General features: G+C 38.5%; 2 protein-coding genes and 1 long non-coding RNA gene across 3 annotated transcripts; 2 read left to right on the top strand and 1 right to left on the bottom strand.

Moving 5' to 3' along the window:
• Nucleotides 1-5: 5 nt before the first annotated feature.
• Nucleotides 6-11,869, bottom strand: LOC145496471 (glycosaminoglycan xylosylkinase-like). Its single transcript, XM_081476153.1, has 8 exons — nt 11,179-11,869; nt 9,817-9,903; nt 9,039-9,148; nt 7,933-8,104; nt 7,345-7,457; nt 6,722-6,803; nt 3,013-3,072; nt 6-2,274 (listed from the first exon to the last, which is right to left on the bottom strand). The coding sequence occupies exons 1-8, from the start codon at nt 11,778-11,780 to the stop codon at nt 2,049-2,051; spliced, it is 1,452 nt and encodes a 483-aa protein (XP_081332279.1). The 5' UTR covers nt 11,781-11,869; the 3' UTR covers nt 6-2,048.
• On the top strand, nt 4,637-6,535 carry LOC145496929 (uncharacterized). Its single transcript, XR_014050624.1, has 2 exons — nt 4,637-5,281; nt 5,341-6,535. It is a non-coding gene; the product is annotated as an uncharacterized LOC145496929 (long non-coding RNA).
• Nucleotides 11,870-11,974: 105 nt separating the features above from the next.
• LOC145496513 (mediator of RNA polymerase II transcription subunit 27-like) lies at nt 11,975-22,058 on the top strand. The gene is made up of 8 exons (XM_081476211.1): nt 11,975-12,387; nt 14,712-14,859; nt 15,329-15,444; nt 15,817-15,907; nt 16,621-16,725; nt 17,642-17,680; nt 18,204-18,281; nt 18,520-22,058. Exons 1-8 carry the CDS (start codon nt 12,125-12,127, stop codon nt 18,667-18,669), a joined length of 990 nt encoding a protein of 329 aa, XP_081332337.1. The 5' UTR covers nt 11,975-12,124; the 3' UTR covers nt 18,670-22,058.
• Nucleotides 22,059-22,504: the final 446 nt, after the last annotated feature.

The raw sequence follows: 22,504 nt of genomic DNA, 5'->3' as shown, positions 1-22,504 counted from the left end.
ACTGTTTTAAAGTTTCGTTATAAAAAGGAATTGACTGTCTTCAAGCCCTCTCTGCCAGGCCTCTCTTAATCATACTCTTGCTCCTATTACTTCAAAATAATCGTCACTACGAGTAATTTCCCTCTGTATTTCTGAATTCCGGCCTTGTGAGAGCTCGATCTTTGTGTCACCTGATAAGATTCATGCGATCAAGCCGTTAGCGAGAGAATTCATATTTTCAACTGTTAGGAAGAACCATGCAACATTTCCTCATCAATCGACACAGAGAGACAGAGAGAGAGAGTCAGGTAAAAGACATATGATGATTTGCGTCTTCTCGGTGCGCGAGGCCTTCCGACGATCAATTTTCCTTGCCGACCGGGACAAGTGCTAGTTCGGTCAACAGTCGGAGTAGTGATTTACGTTCCGGTTCGTTAATTTGGACACAATTTACGATCACAGTCAGGTGCCGGCGTTATCATAAGTCTTGGCCTAGGACCAATAGTTCTACAAATGCTGACTGTCCCAGTCGACAAGTTTATATCAGTTAGTTATAGCCTGGTACGTTATTTCCGTAATGTGCTATCAAAGTGTAGATGGTTTTCATCCTGACATGATCAAAGTAGGTGTAGATGTGGACACACTTGACTGTTTTTTTTACTGGTGTCTGTAAGGGTTAACCCGCGTACACTAGTATTGAGAGCTAACCTGACTGTAGAATCAGTGATACTTAGCCTAATCTGAGCCGAGCACTACTGATTTAGGCTAACCGTTGTGCTATTTCCTCATTTCGTGTAAGGTAAACACAGGAAAAATGACTAAAAGTAACTGTTGGAGAGATTCCGTGTTTCTTTAAATGCACGTCTCTCTTGGGCCAGTATTGCGAGAATAGTGGGACAAAATCATATATTTCTCCCGTGAAAACATTTTTCCTGATGTTTAACAGTTTGCGTAATGAGGCGTGCGCAATCACAGTTAGTTACCACGATGCAACGCAGACGATCTCTGTCCGTCTGTACGATCCGCACAAATCGCACGGATCGTCTAACCGTTTCACCGAGGTTAAGACTCAAGAATATCACTTGCAATCAATGAGATGCATTTTTCGGTCTGTACATTGACCGGAAACAGTTAACAGTCTGTCAAACTGTACAGATGATAAAGTTGTTTTTTTTCTCCAGCTGTATCAGTTTGCCGACACTGGACAACCCTCAACTAAGGCCCAGTTCACACCAGCGAAGTCATGTCATGTTTGCAGTGTGAACATCTTGACATAATGGCAACATAACAGCATGAACATGACGACATCAGGGAAAAAAACCCTGATATTTGCCGGCGTTATGTCTTTATGTCGATGTTCATTCACATTACCGACATAAGCGATTATGTCGTTATGTCATTATGTCGCTGGTATGAACCAGACCTAACGGGATAGAAAACAATCGGACATAGAGTGTAATAAATCATCCTTTTATTTTTAAGCTTTATTTTCTGAAATATAATTTTGATATTACTAATCAATATGTTCTCAGAAAAAGATATATTTTTAAGCTCCCATTAAAGTTGTATTCTAGTTTTTTAGTGAAGTTCCCTTTTAAAACACTGTCTAGCTAGTATTTTGTATTTCCCACCCTTTCAAAAAGTTACTCTTTTTGTAATACTAAAACAAGCACAGCCAGTTCATTCTAACGGCCTGGCTATGACAAACCATCTCCGAACTCAAAAATATCTTTACATCTTTAAAGAAATCTACAATAACTCCTTACGGAATAGCTACAAAGGCAGACAATAAGGGATTATAAAACTAGGATTTCATTCAACGTTAATTTGCTTTTAGCCATGTGAGGTACAATCCGAGTTAGTTCAGGGCAGAGTATATTATTTTTCAGAATGAAAATAAATTTAGCAACCAATATCTCGCGCGGTTTCATTTCAACGTATGTGTAAATTTCCATACCCTGTTTCAGTAAAACACTGGTTAAGAGCATGACCTAACTATATAACTTATATTTCAAAATTTGTATCGAAACTTGCAAATAAATAGATAAGTACGAGAAGCCCGTTAAACTCTAAACATCTTCTTCAGAGACCAACACTCCAGCCTCTCCATGGCTTTTGATACAGTTCTTTATCGTGTCAATGGCGATTTTCATTCTTCTGTCGATGGCTCTAAAGTGAGGATCTGATAAGACCGGCGCCACAGGATCTTCTTCCGTTGCTTTCCGTAGAAGTTCACTTAAGGGCGTATTCTTTGTAGCTATAGACTGAAAGCGATTCCAAGTTGACCGCCGAATTCTGAAAGAAACACAAACGACATTTCAGTTCACTAACGGTCTATGGAATGTCGGAGATTAGAGACTGCAAGCAAGCAAGTAAGCAAGCTACTTCAGAATTTTCGGGTCATGTCCAACAGTGCAATGATAATTACTCGTAGTGTGAACAAGAAGCAGAATGCGCAAAATATCTTTTTCATTGCTTCGTCAAGCGACAGAAAGCGCGGGAAAAGGTGCACGACCCAAACAACGTTTAGTTTTGGCTTATACTCTGATTGGCTGAGAATAAAAAATCTTCGAAACTTGTTCTGATTGGTTGGAGCCGCACGTGGTACGGATGGCTTCCTGAAGCACAGCCAACGCTAGTCATTTTTCAAAGTCATCGGAAAAGTAAAGCGCTTCAGTGAAATAAGCACTTCTCACTTTCAACGTCAGCGGAATTTTCTTGCTTATTACTGCGCACTTTAAAACGCTTCTCTGCATTAAACTGATAAAAAGTTTCCTTCTCCTTTTTCCATAATAATGAGATGAACAGGTTATCGCTCTGTTGTCTCAAATCGAAGAAATTCGGTCAGATGTTGGCGCGGATACTTCACTGAAGTTTTTTCTGACTTAAAGATGTTCGCATGGATGTTAACCACAAACTGTATTCTTCAGAAAACTTCGCGTGGTAATATGTACCTTTTCATTCAAAATTGGCAAAACCAGAAAATCAAATTTAGAGGAGGAGTAAGAAAGGTTTAGATTACTGTTGACTCACTTGCAGCATTGATAAATAGGAGCCAGGATGGACATTTCATCGTGATAAGGATCGCCAAAACTACAGCAAAAATATAACACTTCGTTATTACATTGTACTTGTAGTCCTCTATTAAAAGGATATCTAAAAAGGCAGGCAGGCAGGCAGACAGACAGACAGACAGACAGACAGACAGACAGACAGACAGACAAACAAACAGACACAAACTTTATTTAAGCTCGATTAAAATTAAAGCTCAGAAGCTTGTGGGGTCATGCAAAAAATAATAAAATTAAAATTAAATTAAACTTCGCTCAAAGTACATACATGATAGATATAGCTCATCTAAAATTCGTCGAAAAAATTAAACTGAGAGGGATTAATTAACTAATTATTCTATTTATTAAATCCATTTTGAAATCACTGGTTATCCTTGCAATCTGATTGGCTCTCAATGGTGCGATTTATTCACGAATCGCACTATTTTTTGCTCTAAATCGCATCTTTTTCTCAGCCAATGAGCATGGGCCAGTAAAACATAACAACCCATCAGATTTCAAGATTAGTTTAAAGTAATCAATAAAATTTCAGGAAAATGAAAGGCAAAAAGCCACTGTGTGGAGAATTTTGCAAATACTATCGCCAAAACTTTGTTGTTATTGTAGCTTTTTTTCCAAAAATATTGACAAATTTAATTAATTAGTTTCTGAATGACGATTATGAGCTCCTTTAGGCTGAAGACCTACTTTAATGGAAGTTCCCAACTTTCAGTGTCCATTTTGACGAATATTTTGGCCATTTTTCTTCAACATCTGCTCAAGATCCGTATGATACTGAGTCCAGTAAAACATAAACAAACGAAAACCACACAACAACAAATTCAGAGTCATCTCAAGAAGGTAGATGTTTCCAGGTTTCCGGTAGTTTCAAACGAAGCAACAAAACAGCTCAACTCTGTTGCTGTGAATAAACATAGTCAACATACGTCACACTGCACAAAATAGTGAATGAACGAACGTCTTACGAAGCCGGTGCCAGTCCCGCCATCTTGGAAATATCTTTTGTTAAAACAAATGGCGCTGCCAGAACTTGACAAGGTCCTGAGTATTGAGTCCTACGCCGAGGTTACAAAAAGAAACGGAGATGATAACGAGCTGGACCCCGTAAAATCATACCATTGAACGGCATTTAAAAGAAAAAAAACGTACTATCCACTTGGCATCGTACACTCGAGGGAGTTTCACAACTCAAAAGAAATCGATCGCAGAATTACACAGGATATGCACCTTCAAATTTCTTCTCCAAAGACAATGAAAAGTCGCAGCCTCAACCACAGAAGAAAGGTAGGCCTTCCATAATTGATTCAGGCGACGAGAATTGCACTTTTATACCTGAAGTAGACTATTTTCGACTTCAGATCAGAATTGCTTGTTTCTTTGTCATGCTCGAATGAGTTTTCGTCACATGACATCGTTTTGCCTACTAAATTAGACGTAACTGCGTTTCCGGTTCCGCTTTTTTTTAACAAACCGGCTACTGGAACAATACACCAAAAATCTAAAATTTAAGGCGATAAAATTGTGCGATTTCAAAATGGACCTAATAAAGGTTCGATTTTGAAATCACGCGTATGATTTCAGACCAAATTGCACTCCACTCAGTTCAATTACCATTATTAAGCAATGTATACATGCTAAACCCTCTACTAAATCTTCTTCTACAGTTCCCTGGATATTATTACAATCTGAATATCTAAAATTGGCCGTTGTAACAGAAGTTTCCTCGAAGATCAACTCTTATCACTGAATCGAACGGATTTTCCTTCCCAGGTCCTTATAGTTTGTGTTCGCAAAATCCCTGTCTTGGGACAATCTATATGGTGTTTTAAGTACATAAGTTTCAATACTTCCGCGTAAAGATTGTCACTGCTCAAACTACAATTTTGTAGTCAATGAAAAAGTATTTTCACCGCAATATTAGCGAGAGAAATATACGACGTTTCGAAATCGTCGGATTTCATTGTCAAGTAAATGTGAAGGTTAGCTTTTGCATTATAAAAAAAGTCTACAATTTGCGCATATTTGTGTTGAAAACATTCCCTCAAGCCTTACTTAATCAGTGAAAAAGTAGAAAAGTTTATTTCTTCTAGTTTCAATTTTTCTCTTGGCCTTAGCCGAGAAACAATGCATCTTTATACAGCTTTGTACGCTGAACATACAGCCTACGCATGTGTCTTTCGTTGGGTCTTGCAGACACATTTATCTTATAAACTGAGTTTAGTTAGTTGACGGTTTCAATGAAGCCGACTCTATTCATGCCTTCTAGGTTGTCATTAGTTGCTTCTTTCAGGTTTCAAGCTGACTTTATTTAGCCGTCTCTGTTTTGTTCCTAACATGATGTAATCAGGTGTTTCCTTAGTACTAGGAGAGTGCTCTTATCCTCATAATACGATTTATATCTCTGCGATTTGCTTCGAAGATCTACACCCACGCGAAGTTACGAAGAATGTAAAGTCCAAGTTCTACGTGTGTTCTGATTTCCAGTTGTAGCAGATCCGACGGTACTTTGGAACCCGTGAAAAGTTCCTAACACAGCAAGCGAGTTGCTCCGAGCTAATAGACCATTTTACAGTTGTCTACTCAGTGACCTGGCCTTTGGATGGCAGCGAGGCTGGAGTTGACATTGTTTTGATACAGACCTTGCTGCTTTTGTCATGTAAATACACCTAGTTAGCATAAGAACAACTTGCTTACACAACAAAAGCAGTGAGGTTTGTATCAAAACAAGGTCAACTCCAGCCTCGCTGCCATCCAAAGGCCAGGTCACTGAGCAGACTACTGTAAAATGGTCTATTCCCCAAGCGCAGTCGTTCAGCCAGTTAGGTCTTTCAAACATTTCCCCAGTTAAAGTTCAGAGCGGAAAAACCTGTTGTCACATCTGATGGAGTTTTCACCATAGTTCGTGTTAAAGCGTGGCATTGTTAGCAAATCATACGACTGTTCGCCAAGAATGCATGCCCTAAAGCCTTCTTTACTGCAATACTGTAGGAGTCCTGTGGGAGTCCTGTGGGAGTCAGGCTGTCGTAAAATGCGTTATGTGTAAACTTATAGCTATGGCTCAGAGGATGCCAGTTGGCATGATCTAGCACATCTAGCGATCTCATATCCTTTGGTAAATTGAAGATTATTCTTGCGGCCCTACAATGCAGTCATTCCAAGCAATAAAAAAGATCAGCATTTGAGCACGACCTCCAAATAACAAGGCCATATGTTATTGATGGTAGTATAACTTTAAAATAAAAATTTGCAAGAGCTTCCTTTGGTAAAAAGGAACAGCGCCCAGTGGTTAGAATGTTCAATTCACGATGCGACTGCCCCCGTAATCCCAGTACTGCGTTTTTGTACAAGGCAGTTCACAATAAATATAGTGTGCCCAGCTTGCTTTACCCGGCTGATTGAATAAATACATGTAAGTATAATGTCACACCAGTTAAGGCAATGTGACAAAAACCTGTGTGAAGCAAACATAGCAGAAATACTCTTTTTTTAAAGGAGCCTTGTTGGACACATTAACCCTACAGAGACTAATGCTTCCCTGCTGAGTTCAAAAATACTGTTACAGTACAGACGTAAAAGACAACTTCTCCATGAAACGGACTAAAAACGACCATTGATTTGCCTAGGTATCTCAGCAGCATTCCTTTTCGCGAGACACCTAAAAGATATGTTACCTCTTGGCGTTGTCCAAATGCAATGGCATTCCAGTATCTTCCTCTTTTAAAAAGGTCTCGTAGTGATGTCTGTCTGCGTTTCCTAACAAAGAAGAATATCAAGACTTACAATACTTGTTGTGTCACCGATGGAAAGCTAAAACTGCAACTTAACGCCATTGCAATACCCTCAATACCCGATGTATATGTATTTCCAAACTTGCATTATAAGAATCATTCTTAGGCTTACGAGTTAGATGGGTTTTGTATAGCGTAATCAACTGAACTTCAAGGCTCCTACAGGTATTAAAACAGTGCGAGGTCAGGTCTGTACCGTAATTTCCGAACTAAACTTGATACGCTTGTATGATCTGGAGCGAAAAGCGTTTCACAGAAAGGAAAGAAAATGAGGACCAGTAAATTACGATACTGACCTAGCAAATGAGGTTGACACATGAATGCAGGAGTTGTGGGCTATATGACGTAATCGTTCAATTCGAAAGGAAATCAGGAAACTAGTCACAAGAAAATGGGATTCTTGGAATTTATGCTTAATGAGTTCCTTCTCCTTTGCTTACACAGTCCCTCTCTAAAATATCTCTGCTTTCCACGTAGACCGTATATAAAATACAAGGATTACCAACCTATTAAAAAGTCAAACAATGCTGTGTCCAAGAGATCTAGCAGACGAGGGCCAGAATCATAAGGTGACATGTTCACCACCTTCTCTTTACAGTAGTTGTTGTCTGTCTCCCACCTGCGACATTAAATTAAGGAATTAACTAAGCTGTAGGAGAACGTGGAGGGAGGGAGGGGAATAAGAACTCCTAGTATATTGAACACAATAAGTGACACGGGGTACCAAGAAAACCGTGGCATTCGGAAACTGTTGCGCTGATCTCAAATCGTCTCGTTTCTGTGTGTTTCTGTCCGTCTCGGAGTCTAAAATCGTTCAAGTCACCCTTAGTCTCCAGGTCTCGGCGAGTCTCACATTTTACGACTCGTCACCTCTTTCATACACTGTGTTGATGAGATAGTGTGTACCCACGTATTTAAGGTGGACAGAGCACTTCTGAGCTGGGTTCTCCAAAGTACGATTTAAAAGCTACATGTATTCCAGGACTACAGCAAATTATGTTTCTAGTTTAGTATCTATGCATGCATGCATTCATTCATTCATTCGTTCAGTAACGCTTTCTATGTATATTTTCTGTCCTATTCCATATACTTACTTTGCCTTTCTTGTATCGCTGTATGTTCTCTGCCAAGGATGTGACCACTTTGTGAGGGGCCAACCTTGCGGTAGCCATAATGTTACTGAGCCTTCCATGACTGTACCATTGGCACAAGCAGCATCTGCTTTCTTACAGTAGTAACAACGACCATAGAAACAGGTATCTCCGCCTAGACAAAAACCAATACATAATTAGAAGCTACTCCCATTACAAAGCATGTGCAGAAGGCCAAATTGTTACTTAACCCATTAAAAATTAATATAGCCAGTAAAACTGTGTGATCTAACTCAAAAGTAACAGCAAAATTATCTCTAGCACATATCCACATAACATTTCCAAACAGTAAACAATTTCTCCAAAACAAAAACTTGGCAGTTTCATTCTCTTTTCAGTCATATTTTTGTACTGATTACTACAATGTAGGTGGCTTTCTAACTTGAAAATAATTCTATCATAAAACAACGAGAGAAAAACTGGACATCATAACACAAAAAAGTCATAAAACAAAATGGTTTATTACCAGGTTATTTTTATTCAGTAATTTGGAAAAGGGGCTTAAGACTAAGAAAGACTAAGAACCTCGGCAGAGGCAGTGTCGGCTGAAGAGGACAGAGTAGCCTACAGACAGAGAACCTACAATACATGTGCATGTACAGTCCAATTCACTACCTAGGAGAGTGGAGAAATGATGAATTTATTTGGAAATATAAGAATCACAAGACAATTACTGGTATATTTTGTACAGCTGAGCATTAATCAATGACATATAGTATGTACCAGAAAGTGAAACTTCTGACCCCTACTGTTGCTACTGTTGGGATAGAAAAATGCTGCTGTATTATCTGGGTACATGGATTATTTAAAGGTATTTTAAAATAAGAAAATGACTAACTAATCCTTTTTGGGGCCAAAGAAAGTAGTCATAACAAAGAGGTGGTAGTTAAATTGGTGTTCTTAACTGATTAAACATTATACATGGGAATGATCAATTCTTAGGAAAAATGAATCCAACGTTTTTTAAAAACTGCGAGACTTAAAAGTCTCACTGACAACAGTATTGCTAAGTTGCCCAGGCTTTTTATTCGTCAGTATATATATCTTACCCTTTTTAAAGAAAGTGTCTAGAAGTCGCTTGTCTGCTATAGGTTCTATCTCATCTTCTAAGTTTATATTTCTTCCAACAACAGGTGGAGCTCTGTAGAACCCTAAAATTCTGCAATTATATTGTATGATTATTTTTGAGGTCACTAAAAGTACAAGAATTAAAAATTATACTTAATGTGGGCCCAAAGTTTATTTGTAAGTGACAATGTGTAATTAGCAAATACTTAAAACAGGCAGCCTGTTGCTAGGCTGGCATTAAACTTTAATTTTTGTAGCATGAAACAACTGAGAATACTTTATTTTTACATATGCATAACTGTACTTGACAGAGTTTACCCTCAGCCAAATTTGGCTGTACCGTTTCATACACTTTGGTAGAGAGATGCACTGTGAAAGTAGTGTGCTATTGCCCAAGGACACAACAGAGCTTGAACCTGGACCACTCGACATGGAGATGCCTGATGGATTTGTACATATGTGTGAAGCAAAACTTGCTAAGCCAGTTGTTACAAACATAAGTTGAACTCTATGATCAGGATATGAACTTGAATAGATGCTATTAAATAAAATTTAATGTAGTTTTAACACTGAGATACACATGTGGGTAAGAGCCAGCTGCATACTAATTGAATAAAAGCTGACAACAAGCTGAAATTTCACTCCAAAAACTAGAATGTAAGATTTTGAAGTTGCAAAGGCCAGACAAGCCAGCTGGGCTTGTTAATCACGAGTCATCTATCAGAACTATAAAATTAATTTATTTGATCAATAATGCACCTGTCCAAATGAAATGCTGCAATTTCTCCATTATGTCTGTCAAAACCAGCATACGGAGTTCCTTCCACTATGAAGTCTCTAGGATATCTGGGAAGAAGAAATGTTTTCACTTTGTCTAAGCTTATTTCAGGTATGGCTGTGACAATAAGAGTGACCTTTCCTTACAGTTAAAGTAGGTCTGTATTAAGCAAGACATGTGTATAGTCAAGACCAATGATCTAAATTATATGTGGCTAAATGTAATTTAGGCTAAAATAAACGTGAAACAAGATGCTTGCCAGCAGTCTCCCTCAGAGTGAGTTCCGGGTGGCCAGGGGATTTGTGCAGGGGGTGCCAGGATTTTACAGCTCAGCTTTGGATGTCAAATCATTCCATGTATTTTTTGCTGCTGGACAGTGCTTGTTAAGCTTTTCTCCCAGCTCACCCGTCCCCCTTTGGCTTGAGGGTAAGTATGTGGAAAGTATCCTGTGTTTCCACTGTTTTTTTAGTGTGACAGTGCCTGGTGGTTGCCACAGGGTTGTCATGGATACCCTACGAGCTCGGTTTAGTTTGCTCTCTGGCTCCACCATCCTTTCAGGCACCATTCCCCAAGCTCATCGTTTTTTGTCAAGTTTAACTTACAGAAAAATTGTACTTAGTGGAAAAATAGTGATTAGCCAGTGTTTTGTGATTTCAATCGACCAATTGATCAATCAATCAAGCAAGCAAGCAAGCAAGCAGTCAATTAATTAATCAAAACTAATTACCGAGCAATCTTTCATTATTCCAAGGCTAAGGCCATCCTCTTTTGTTTCTCCGTCTAATGTCGTAACGACATTGTTAAATCGTTTTTCTTGTTAATAATTCTGTTAAGTGTTGCCACCATCTTAGCCTGCAAACGTAGACGTATTTCCAGCTGTCACTTGGTTCCGCTGAAAAATAACGTCTGCGAACCCTAGCCAGGAAATGATTTCTGTGACATAATGACTTTTGTTTCTCCTTGGCCAATCAGATTTCATGATAGAATGAAACTCGAGTGCTCCTCGCAGCGAATACATCGCGCAGTAGTTCTGGGGTTATTTGAGCTAAACTGTGATTGGCTTAGAATCCCTACGTTGTCTTAATTTTACAATAACATCAACCAACTTTTCCACCACATTGATTTTGGTTTCATGTCTTTGTTGTTTCCTTGCTTCACAGCAATGATTCTGAGGTACCAGCCCTCCCATTCAGAGACTTCTTGTGATTTCTTTTTTTTTTAGTCTTTTTTTTTTTCAATACAACCAACTGACGCAATATCAGGAAACACATTTGACACTAAATGTAAATAATAATAAAAAATAAAACAAAGGGATGGCCTGGATACCTCTTTTTTGGTCTTACCTCTTAGGCTTGAAAACTACTCTCTGCTTTCCCTCAAGAGTTAAAGTGGCTTTCAACTGTGTACCACGGTATCCAACGCCGGCTGCTATAACAGGTTTATACATCATGGCTTCTAATATCATATTGACTGCATCAGTGTCATCAGGAGGGGTAATTTGTCGAGATTTGACCATGTCTTTCCATATCAACCATGGGTCGTCATATTCATAGTCCACATCATTATTGGCATTCCTTGCGTTGTTGTCGTGTTTACTAACTGTGTTTTTGTGATCCTTTTCTACAAATCGCTTCTCTAACCTTGGTTTTACATGTACGTCATTAGAATCAGTGTTCGTTTTCACACTTTCCATTTCCTCGTTTGATCGCTGGACATGATGATGAGAATGATCGATTCTGTTGAAATCCGTTTCGTCCACCGGAAACTGTGGATCTTCATGAACAGAAAGTAACAGCGGGTGCTTCTTGTCCGAGACTCGCATTCGTAACCAAATAAATGGTACTATAAGAACAAATACACAGAGGCAAAACGCAAAACGCTCCTTAAACTTCATGGTACCAAAATACGCTCGATAGAAGACAGAAAATGGCCAAAGGTCCACCATGTTAGCCGAGGTCTAACATCGTGTCGCTCGATCTTTTCATATTGCTACAATTTCTACCAGGCATTAGTAATTGATGAAATTAAAATGAGCCCACGTCATCCGCAACCGGGATGGGGTAGGGTGACCAATAATAAACCAATGTCAAACTTAAACTGTTTGTACTAAATATTCTGTTTTCCCTGCCAAGTAATTTGATTTTTTTTGAAGTTTATACTCTTCAATAGAATTTCGTTTCCTCGATAAATTGTGCTATAACAGGATAGCCTTGTACCTGTGTAATTCCAGTGGACCCTAGGCAGTTATACATTGTCCCTTTTATCAGCGGTTTGCCACTGATATTGAGGATGCTGGGGACTGGCACTGGTCAATATCCTGCCCAGAGTCTCTCCGGCTGCGCGTTGGGAATCATGGCGGACAAGGTGAAGAGCATAGATGAGGTCGTTTCCACGGCAAATAGTCTAAGAGCGACTGTGAGCAAAGTTTTCCAAGATCTTGCAACTAATCCCAGTGTAAACAAGGAAACAGGGGATTCTTCCGAGACTTCTAAGGGAGGAAATATAACTCAAATACTGAAGAAAAATCTTACAAGTGTACACAAAGTCTTGAGGTGAGCACATTGAAAAGATGTTGCCAATCCTCCTAGTTAAGCAAAATAGCATTTTTTTTAATTGCAATACTACACTTTACGTACAATTTTACAAAAAAACTAAAGTTACTTACATCACTATCTACCACTACTTACAAATTACAAATTACAATACCAATCAACATTGCTTACAACACTAACAATATAACAAACTTTTTTACAGGAGTTAACTCTAAAAAAACAACGATATTACTAATAGGGCCAAAAAAAAAAAAAAAATTAATAATAATACAACTAACAGATATAATACTGCTACTGCTGCTAACACACTCTTCTATCAACTGATGAAAGTAGATATGAGCGAAAAAAAAAATTTATATATATTGGGCCATGAAATACTAAGTTAAAAGCTGTTCCAAAATGTAAAGGAGAACCTAAATATCATTTAATTAAATTACCTGTTAAAACAAAAGTTCAAAGGAGAGATCAGGAAGTTATAATGACTGGAGTATTTTGTGCTACTTCTGTTGGAAAGCGTTTTGTGTTCCTGTAGTAATTGAAACATGTTTTTCTACTTTTAAATTGCATCTAACCTGATTAACGTATTCTATTGAGGATGGTTGAACATTTTTGCACTTACAAGAGTAAATGTAAAATCTACCAAGTAGTAAACATTGATTGAATAACAAGGTACTCCTCTCTCCTTGGAGACCTAAACATTGGCAAAAAGCTAAAACTTGTGAGGCTGGTATTAAATCAACAGAGAAAAAATTGTTGAACGCTATTCCAAAAGGCTTCTGTGATCGGGCATTCCCAGAAAAGATGAAACAACGTTTCTTGTGCTGTTTGACAAACACAACAAAGATTTGATTCTGAAAATTTAATTTTAAATAGAAAAGAGTTTGTAGCTATTCTCCTGTGTTGAAATCTGAACTGGAAGTTCCTTAATTTCGTGCTTAATGTACATATCCTAGGTAGTAGATAAATTGACTCCCAGTCCAAACTTTCCACATCGTCGAGTTCACAGTCTCTAATCCATTTCTTTTGGCTTTTTTCTGGGTGAGTACATTTTTCGGTGACAAAGATTTGGTAAGCTGCCTGACTTGGTTTGTTAGACGAGTTAACTTAAGCAGTACATTTTCTAGATTTTTTTCTCCTGGTAATGTCAATTTCAGAGATCTCGTAGCACTCCTGATAGCTGAGGTTACTCCACAAAATTCAAGGAACGAAACTGGAAAACTAAACTTATCTTTGAAACACCAGTAAGATATTATTGTTAAATCACTTGTCATCAGATCGTTAATTTTCATCACCCCTGCATTAGCCCAGTGTTCATAAAATATAGTCTTGCCTGTGATTCTGATCATCAAGTTATTCCAAATATGACCAGCACTGAAATTAGCTTGAGAGGCAAAGGAATCCCTATAATTTAAGCCCGTCCACAGTTCAATAAGTTCCTGGATGAAATCATCTTTTAAATGAAGTTTTTTGGCATCTTTTGGCGCCAAATTACCGAGAAAAACTAATTTCCCGCCTACCTTAGATAAATGAAAATTGAAAAAGCACTTCCATTTAGATTTGCAGTCATTTGAAATATACTTAAGTATCCATGAAATTTTCAAGGCTTTATTAAATTCTATTATGTCTAGCATCTTCTGTCCTCCATCTTGGTAATCTGCTATCATTTCAGTCCACTTAATTTTGTTGCCCTTGTTATCTGAAAGAAATTTAAAAAGAAGATTGTTTGTTTCTTTGAGCGATTTTGAACATGACGTTGTTGATGACAGAATATAGACAAATTGTGATGCAGCTAGAGCCTTAATAACTGCGATTTTACCAATTAAAGTTAATCTCTTGTTTCTCCAATTATTTAAGATATCCTCTACCTTATGAACCTTCTCTTTGTAATTCTTCTTCTTACTCTCTTCACAATCAATGATAGATAGCATTTTTACCCTACGCATTGTTTAACCATAGGTCATGTCTATGTTTATAGTTATTTCCAAAATGCCCTAGAAACCTTCTCTACGAGATTGTAATAATAATAATAATAATAATAATAATAATAATAATAATAATAATAATAATAATAATAATAATAATAATAAAAAACACCATTAGGCTTACATGTAGTTTTGGAACTTTAGCTAAAGTTTTATAATTTTGTGTATTAGGACCAGTGTTGTTGGTGATCTTTAGAACAGGCCTTGTTTTTAGTGTGGAACCCAAGCCTCTTGCAGCCAACAATGGACAAAGCAGACTAGCTAAATAAAGCTTAAGCTATCTATTTTAGAATTGTGAAAGTCTGAATGGAATTTTTTGTTTCTTTCATGCTCTTAAAACAGCGAGCTAGATAAAGCAAGTGAGGGACTCTCTTCATTGGATGGTCGATCTCCTTCCTTGGGAAATACAGGACTCTTAAGCTTGGATCCAGTTGAAGACAAAACCCCTCTCTATGACAAACTTCTAGAGACTTACGACTGGCATGAAAAGGTAATAACTGAATAGAGTTTACGTGCTTCTGTGCATCATTAATGCAAACACGAGGGTGTTGTTAAGAGGACTTTTTCATGGCATTATTAAGCTTTGGAAAGTACGTGTACATGCATTCGTTTTGTTTTTCGATATTGTATCAAGTAACATATTATTAAGCGACTACTAAAATCTTGAAATACACAGTAATGCTTCATAACATTTACTATTTTGAAGTTCAATATGATATGAAAGACAATTGAAAAGTACACAGAACAGAATAAAGTGATCAGAAGTAGTATATATTATAAGAAGTATTACAAACTAAAACAGAGCAAAAAAGAGAAATGATTGTAGACAGACTACCTTGTGTGAAAACCTACGTTGTCATGTAACAGAGTTTATGGTCAATGTACATTCTACATGTATCAATGTTTGTGATTTTATGTTGGTTTACGAAAAGATTTTTTTCTTGTGATCAAACTGGCAGCTGACTTCAGAGGCTCAACACGCTTTATCGTGTTTAAAAAGACATCATCCCCCAGCTGCACAAAGCTTGGATCGCTCACCCTCATCAGCAAAGAGGGCAAAGACAAATTTGAAAGGGTAAATATTGGGAGAAGGTTATCATACAGGTCATGATGTTCACTCCACTTGTGATTCTAGGGTCTAACACTCTTTGTCATTTTTTATTGTTTGAAAGAAATAGTGCATGAACATGAAAGTCATGTGCAGTGTAATGAGCATACTACTGTCACTCTAGTCTTACGGTGGCCTTGTTTAATGAGCCCAGTCAAAATGTATTGTAGTAGGTAGGATTAAGGAAGCAATAGGCAGTAAAGCTTGGGTAGAGATGGATTTGTTATTAATCAGGATAGGTGGACTCTTGTGTGAAGTTGGTGGCAAATCATTTCCTGTGCATAGCAAAATTGCCAGCTGATGGCAGAAAGTAACATGGCTGCTGATTGCTTTTTTTAGGGAAATACAGAAGGCCTTGCAGGACTGCAAGGCTTTGTATCCTCGCTTAGAGTTGTCAATAGCTAGTGCATGTGGTGCCCATGTTCTGAAGGTTAGATTTTTTTGCATTTCAGGTCATGATTATTATAAGCTACATGTTTGTCAGGAACCCTTCTTGTAATGTGTAGTTTTTTCCTTTCAAGCAGAGATTAAAAAAAAAACAAAACCAACAAATTGTGGGAAATGTAGTGGCCTAAACATTAGCGTACAGTACTCTGGATCAAGCAGTTCGGGTTTGAGTTCTGGCCAGGGTCCTTGTGTTGTGCTCTTGGGCAAGACACTACACTCTCACAGTGACTGTCTCTACCCAGGTGTATAAATGGGTACCAGCAAATTTCATGTTGGGTGGTAACCTTGCAATGGACTAGCATCCCATCCAGGGGGAATTAAGTAGAAATACTCCTAGTCACTTCATGCTGCAGAAACCAGGATAAGCTCTGGCACTATGAACCACTTACCTTACGAAGATCACTGAAATACTCTTGATACAAAATCAAAATAGAGCAAGGATGCTTAAAATCAGGGTATATTGAGATCGATTTTTCTGCTAACATTAACATTAAAAGTAACAAACAAAATTAGGGAATACTCGTGATATGAATATGGTCATTTTGCAACAATTTAATGTACATGTATATCTAAACCTCAACTGGACCTTCAGGGCTGTACTTGTTTTTATTTGGTTTGATCTTTTACAAAAGCTTACTAAAGTGGTTGAAATCTGGTAAAAATACTTCTACTAACAGAGTAGGTAATCCCAAACAGGTGCTTGTACCAAAGACACTCAAAGCTACAATAGTACTGCGCATGACAGAAATCGACCAGGTGATCATCAGAGGAATACAGGAGAGCTCTCTTCTGGAAAAAGAGGTGAATATGCTCGTGTTGCTCAGTTAAGAGGGCCTGATTGTTCCACGTAACATCAATGATCAACAGTTGTCTTAAGGTTGTAATTTACACAATTCACAAGAAAGAGACATTGTTGCATTGTGTAGGGAAAAGCTTGACCCAAAGATTTTATACTGAAGACACATCTTTGCAAACGTGTTTTGAATGTTATGCAAATACCACCATACATACATACATGTATATCGTTATGTTGCTTTTTCATTGAGTCACTGCTGTCTCTAAACTTGCAATTGAATGTGTATTTTGAAAAAAGGAGAGAGAAATACACCAGGTAAAATCATAAGATTCTAATAGGAGAGCATTTAGTAACTGCTGGCATGCATGTACATTTCACAGTTGGTACTGCTACATTTTGTGACACTTAGTAGTTGCCCAAATTGACGTTTTTATTGCCATGGTTCTCGGCTGTAAACGCTTGTTGTCGGCGCACGCCTTTAAAGCTATACATTGTGAGATCAGATAAAGAAAACGTCATGCGGCTGGACTCAACAACTTCTTGCGTTTGTTGCGGCTTGCGGTTAGAATTGTAACTTGCGGTTTCTTGCGCTTAGATATTTAACTTCTTGCGTTCCCAAAAATTCTTGCAGGTAAACCGCAAAACACCGCATTATCACTTCTGGCGCCGGTTTGTGTGTTCTTGCAGCGGAAGAACTTCTTATTTGTTATCCTGCAACAGTTGCTGGCAAACCAGCCTGACGACGTATGAAGTGTTTGTTACGATTCAACAATCTGCCTTGCCATTAGCCTAGTACCCACGCCTTTCCTTTCTCGGTCCCAAATTCGTGCGCGTTCTTCGCGCTCGGCCTCGCTTGACTGTTCTTTTACGTTTTGTTGTTGTTGTCCTTAGTGTGACGTTGGTTTTTTTTTCCTTTTGTAGGAATCACAGTCTCCGTCACGCCACGCTGTATTTAGAAAGGTAGTTGCTTACAACGTTTTGGAGAACTGGAAGCTTTGTAGCAGATTTCAACCCCGTCACAAGTGTTATGTTGATTTTGGTGGCTCGGTCATAGCTTATGGACTGAGCACAAAAACTTCCTTGACTTAGAACCGAATATCTTCCCGTCCAACCCAACCTAAATCAGTCAATAAGTTTTTCTTTATCATACATTGTACCACCTTTATTGGGCTTGATTTTTCATGGTTACTGTAGAACTCTACTGTAGGTATGGTCAAGGTGGTATGATTGTGCTTACTAAATGAATTGACAACGTGTGTAGCGGTGGACGGCTTTTTCTGCACTGGCTGCCGGTTCGCGGTGTTGTTTTCTAAAGGATTGCGAGCCAAGAAAGAATCTGCTTCTATCAAGAACCCGATAATCACATGGCTGTACATACATGAACGTTTGAAGGTTGTCACGCTATGCCCCGAAGGAAGCGTTGTGTGACAAATTAAGGATGGGCTATAAAGGTAACGCTTGTCTTGCAATTGTTATCCCTCAGATAACAGATTATGCCACGTCTGTAGTATTACATTACTACTCTGCTACCGATCCCACAGCTCAAGTGCGAGGCTTCTTGGTAAGTTGAATAGTGTTTGGTGATCATTGGTTGTGGGAGTGACTCTTGTTACAAATTTAAGTCGTCAGACTTAAGCTAGCCTCTACATCTCTGATATTCACAATTTAAATCCGCTTTACGCGTGCGTTAAAATACTTATATTGGCGATAGTCCCAATATATATATATGTTTTCACGAAATTTTCCCTCATTTGTAGTGAAAACAACGAAAACATTGGCGTTGTTGCTTTGTCTTTCAGAGGTGGTTGAACAGTTTTCAAGCTCTTTTCTCCATTAAGTGTGTGGGCTGTGGCCATCACTTAAGGGAGGAGGCAGACAATGTGTTACTACCCCCTTGCTGGCGAACTTACGAAGATCTATCACCCTACCACTACCAATGCAGGCCTTAGTTACTTGCATACAGCTTTGTTACGGCGGACTGATTGTGGCAGGCTGTTGAACATAAAGAAAAAAAGAGTAAAGAGAGAAACTTGTTAAAACTCGAAAAACCTTTTCGCAAAGGCAGCGCAAGTTTTGGACGAGGTTATGTCAAGCTCAAATTTGGGACAAGGTTGACGTACAAGTGGTTGGATAATTTTAATGGCTTGGGTTCCCTGTTTATGTACATGACCGGGGTTTCATTAAGGCCTGGTGACGTGTGAAGGTGGAGTTTTTTCCTTCGCCAGGTGTCTGTAGTAACCTTGGTAATATTAGGCTTAGGACTTTCTCTTGATTGGGGGATTGTTATTCGGAACTCTCCGGCACCACTTCCGACTGTTTAAAATGAATGCCGAAGGTCAACGTTGCCAGAGACTCGATGTACTTAGAACTGTTGTCCATGCTAACATCAAATACTGCAAAACAATACTGCAAAAGAAAATTAAAACTGTGAAGACTTCCAGCTATTGGGAGGCTGATAACAGTTAGCTGTTAACATTATTAACGTGGCGACATGGAGGTGAACACGCCACGGCGTGTTTTAACTCTAGTGGTCATAACTGGTGTAAGGATTTGAACGCGGGACTACCAAACCTCAAATCCGTCAAAACAAACACCGGTCAATCTGCATCCACAAATCAAGTGATCCCTGTAAATGTACACGAGTCTTCCAAAAACAACATCGTATTAAAAATATTGCCATGTTCACCCATATCTCTTGACTTTTCAGTAAACTGGCATTGAAACTGGCATTGGGTTTATTTTACTATAATGTCATGCGAGAAAACAACGCGCTTCACATTTGGAACGAAATGTGTATTATGTAGTTGTGATAGCTGCAAAGCTGAAACCTATAACTAATCTACTTAACTCTCAACCTCGTAGCCGTTGGAGTGACTTTCATAAGTAGATAAATGGGTCTTTGGGGGGGGGGGGGGGGACTGATGTTAGGTGAATTAGTGCACTCTGCGCAGATATGAATATGAGTAATTGTGACAGCTTCATTTTACTAGCCATTGTCTAAACAGAGATTGATCATAAACAAAAATCAAAAAAAACAAAAAACAAAAAAAACAAAAAAAACAAACAAAGAAAAAAACAAAAAAAACAAACAAACAAACAAAAAAAAAAAACGAGCGAACAACTCGAACCGAATAAACCTAAAACCAAAATCGCAAGGGTCAACTTAAAAAACATAAACTCTTTGAGTTGGTGAGAATTTTAGAGCCAACAGTGCATGTAATGTGTTTTGTTTCTGTTTAAACAGAGCGAAACGAGGAAGGATTGGATTAAACCAAAAACCGTATTAGTGGAACTGAGAAAATCATCACTACAAACACTTGTAAACAAAAGCTGGCCAACAGAAACACTACACCGTGGGCCAGTATTTACGGATTATTAACTGTCAAATCTAATCTTCAAATCTAAGTTGGTATTGCTGACTTGCAACCAGTCAACTTATCATTTCCACTTGAAAATTGGTGGGATTGTCGCTGGTAATCTGGGTCGGCCGTCTGTAGTTTCTTTTCTGGCGGTTCAAGTCTGTAGCCTGTTCTGATCTTTGTACATACCTGATTGCTTTGGGGTATCAGAGTCATATTTGCTTATAATTATAACAAACAAACAGACCGACCGACCGACAGACAAAGACAGACCAGCCAGAAAAGACCAAAACAAAGGGAAAAATAGAACAAACAGCGCAATGAAAATAGACTGTTTACAGTCCCCTATTTTTCCGTGAGATCGTAGATGTCGATCGTTGAGTTCGACGGGCCGCCATCTTGGTCTCTTGATGCGAGCGAAACTGGGGAGAGTACAAAATGCCCGTGGGTAGTAGCGGTGGGGTTAATAGCGTGGGGGTGAAGGGGCGAAAAAATTAGGGCCGGAAAAAATAGATTTTCCGTCTGCCGTGCCCTCCACCACCCCTACCCGCGGGCATTTTGTACTCTCCCCAGTTTCGCTCGCACGAAAAAATAGGGGACTGTGAACAGTCTACAATGAAAAAGACCCATGCCGTCTTTATGCTAGAACTTGAGAGCTGTACACAATACTGATTAAGAAACAAACGAATAAATAAACAAAACGAACAGAAGAGAGGAGAAACGGTGGGCTAAAAATAAAAAAACCCTTAGGCGGGGTTTGAATTATAATTTTAAAGGTGTCTTTGTTTATGATTGTATCGTGAACAACTTAATGCATATCCAAATCGCTCTTGCTTGTGACTAACATAGGGTAATGGTATTCAATTTCCGGAGAAAATCTTGTTATATACCATACCCTATTAGGTGAAATTAATGAGCAATCAATAAAATCGATGACAATATGAACGGCGGTTAAAGTGGTTAAAAATCTTGTGGCCTACTATACCTATCAGTCATCGATTACTCATTGATTGTCGACAATAGTAAATGTCCAATCAGCAGTTTACTTGTTGATTACTGATCGATTACTCATTGACATCACTGTCGCCATAACTTAGTTCAATGTATCGTAGGAGTTTGACGACCCGTACAAATGGCCGAACTAACTGCACTGCAGTTCAGAAGCGACGGGTTGAAACACGCTTATATATTAACTCTTAATATAACCACATGGGGTTATGACGTAGAACATACTACAGTCGCCAATAAATAATACACACGGATACTTAGGTTAAACCCTAGTCGAAAGGTCCATTTTGTTCCAATGTCATATAACAATGTTGGAAGAAACTGTTAAACTTTGTTAGAGCCCTGTTGGCACTTGTTAGGACAGAGTTTGATTGAAGCTAAACTTTTGACCAACATGAAAAGTCTGTGCGGAACAATGCAGCAACCAGCGTTGCTGGAAAAATGTGTTTGGACCGTTTGATGTAATATGTTAAACTCGAGAGACAGTGTTCCAACACATTTGGAAAGATCGAGAAGAGGGTTGAAACTAAGGTGCGTAGCAGAGTATTTTTGACCAACTTTGAAGTGTTTGGAAATGTGACAGAACACTGCCTTTAGTGTCTGATATTTGTTGTCCAGTCAGTCGAAACTAACCAAGAACCAAACTGAAAACCGGCGGAGAGAGAAAATCACGGTTACGGATATGGCGAAAACAACAATCTTTATCCTTACTCTCTTAACTATAATTTATAATTTTATACATAGTTACAAGCAAAACTAGAGTATTGAGCCGTAGGGGCTAGCGGAGCAAGGTAGCAGGTTGATATAAGTATTAAATGATTTATTAATGAGTGAGAATAGGGCTTTACACTGATTTCAGTGCAACACACATGGTCGATAAGACACTAAGAAATTCGAGTATATGGCTGTGGCTTTCTACCTGACATAACGCTGTTGCTAAGATTTACAATGCATTTAGAACAACAAACTAATACCGTATCACGAGAGATGAGCTAGAAGGGAAAATAATGGAAAAGATTAACACTAGAAACTTCTTGAAATATGTGATAATATATTTACAGTACAGCAGTTCCAATGTGGAAACTCCCTTTGTAACAGACCTGGTGAGTAACATTGCCTTCTTTAGGGAAATTTTGATCTGTCGAGTTCTTGCGAAAGTTGAAAGAATTCCCTGATGAAGTATGTTACTTAACTTACACTTTATCTCCCTGGTGTAGTGTGCTACCTGCGGAAGCTCCGATACTTGTTAACATAAGGTCTACGTTTCTCGCACTTGCCCTAGCCTGCCGGCTGAGGTTCCAATTCTCTAGGACCCTGAACAAAATGCTCAAGTGAGCGCTTTCTTGTCTATTTGACTGATTTCAGGAGTGACGAGGGTAGATTTCTTGTTTTCATGTTTCAGGATTGTACTTTTTAA

Source organism: Orbicella franksi, chromosome 1 (assembly GCF_964199315.1).
Source record: "Orbicella franksi chromosome 1, jaOrbFran1.1, whole genome shotgun sequence".
NCBI lineage: Eukaryota > Metazoa > Cnidaria > Anthozoa > Scleractinia > Merulinidae > Orbicella > Orbicella franksi.
The sequence above is the reverse complement of the archived record's forward strand: the minus strand, read 5'-3'. Positions and strand labels throughout refer to the sequence as shown.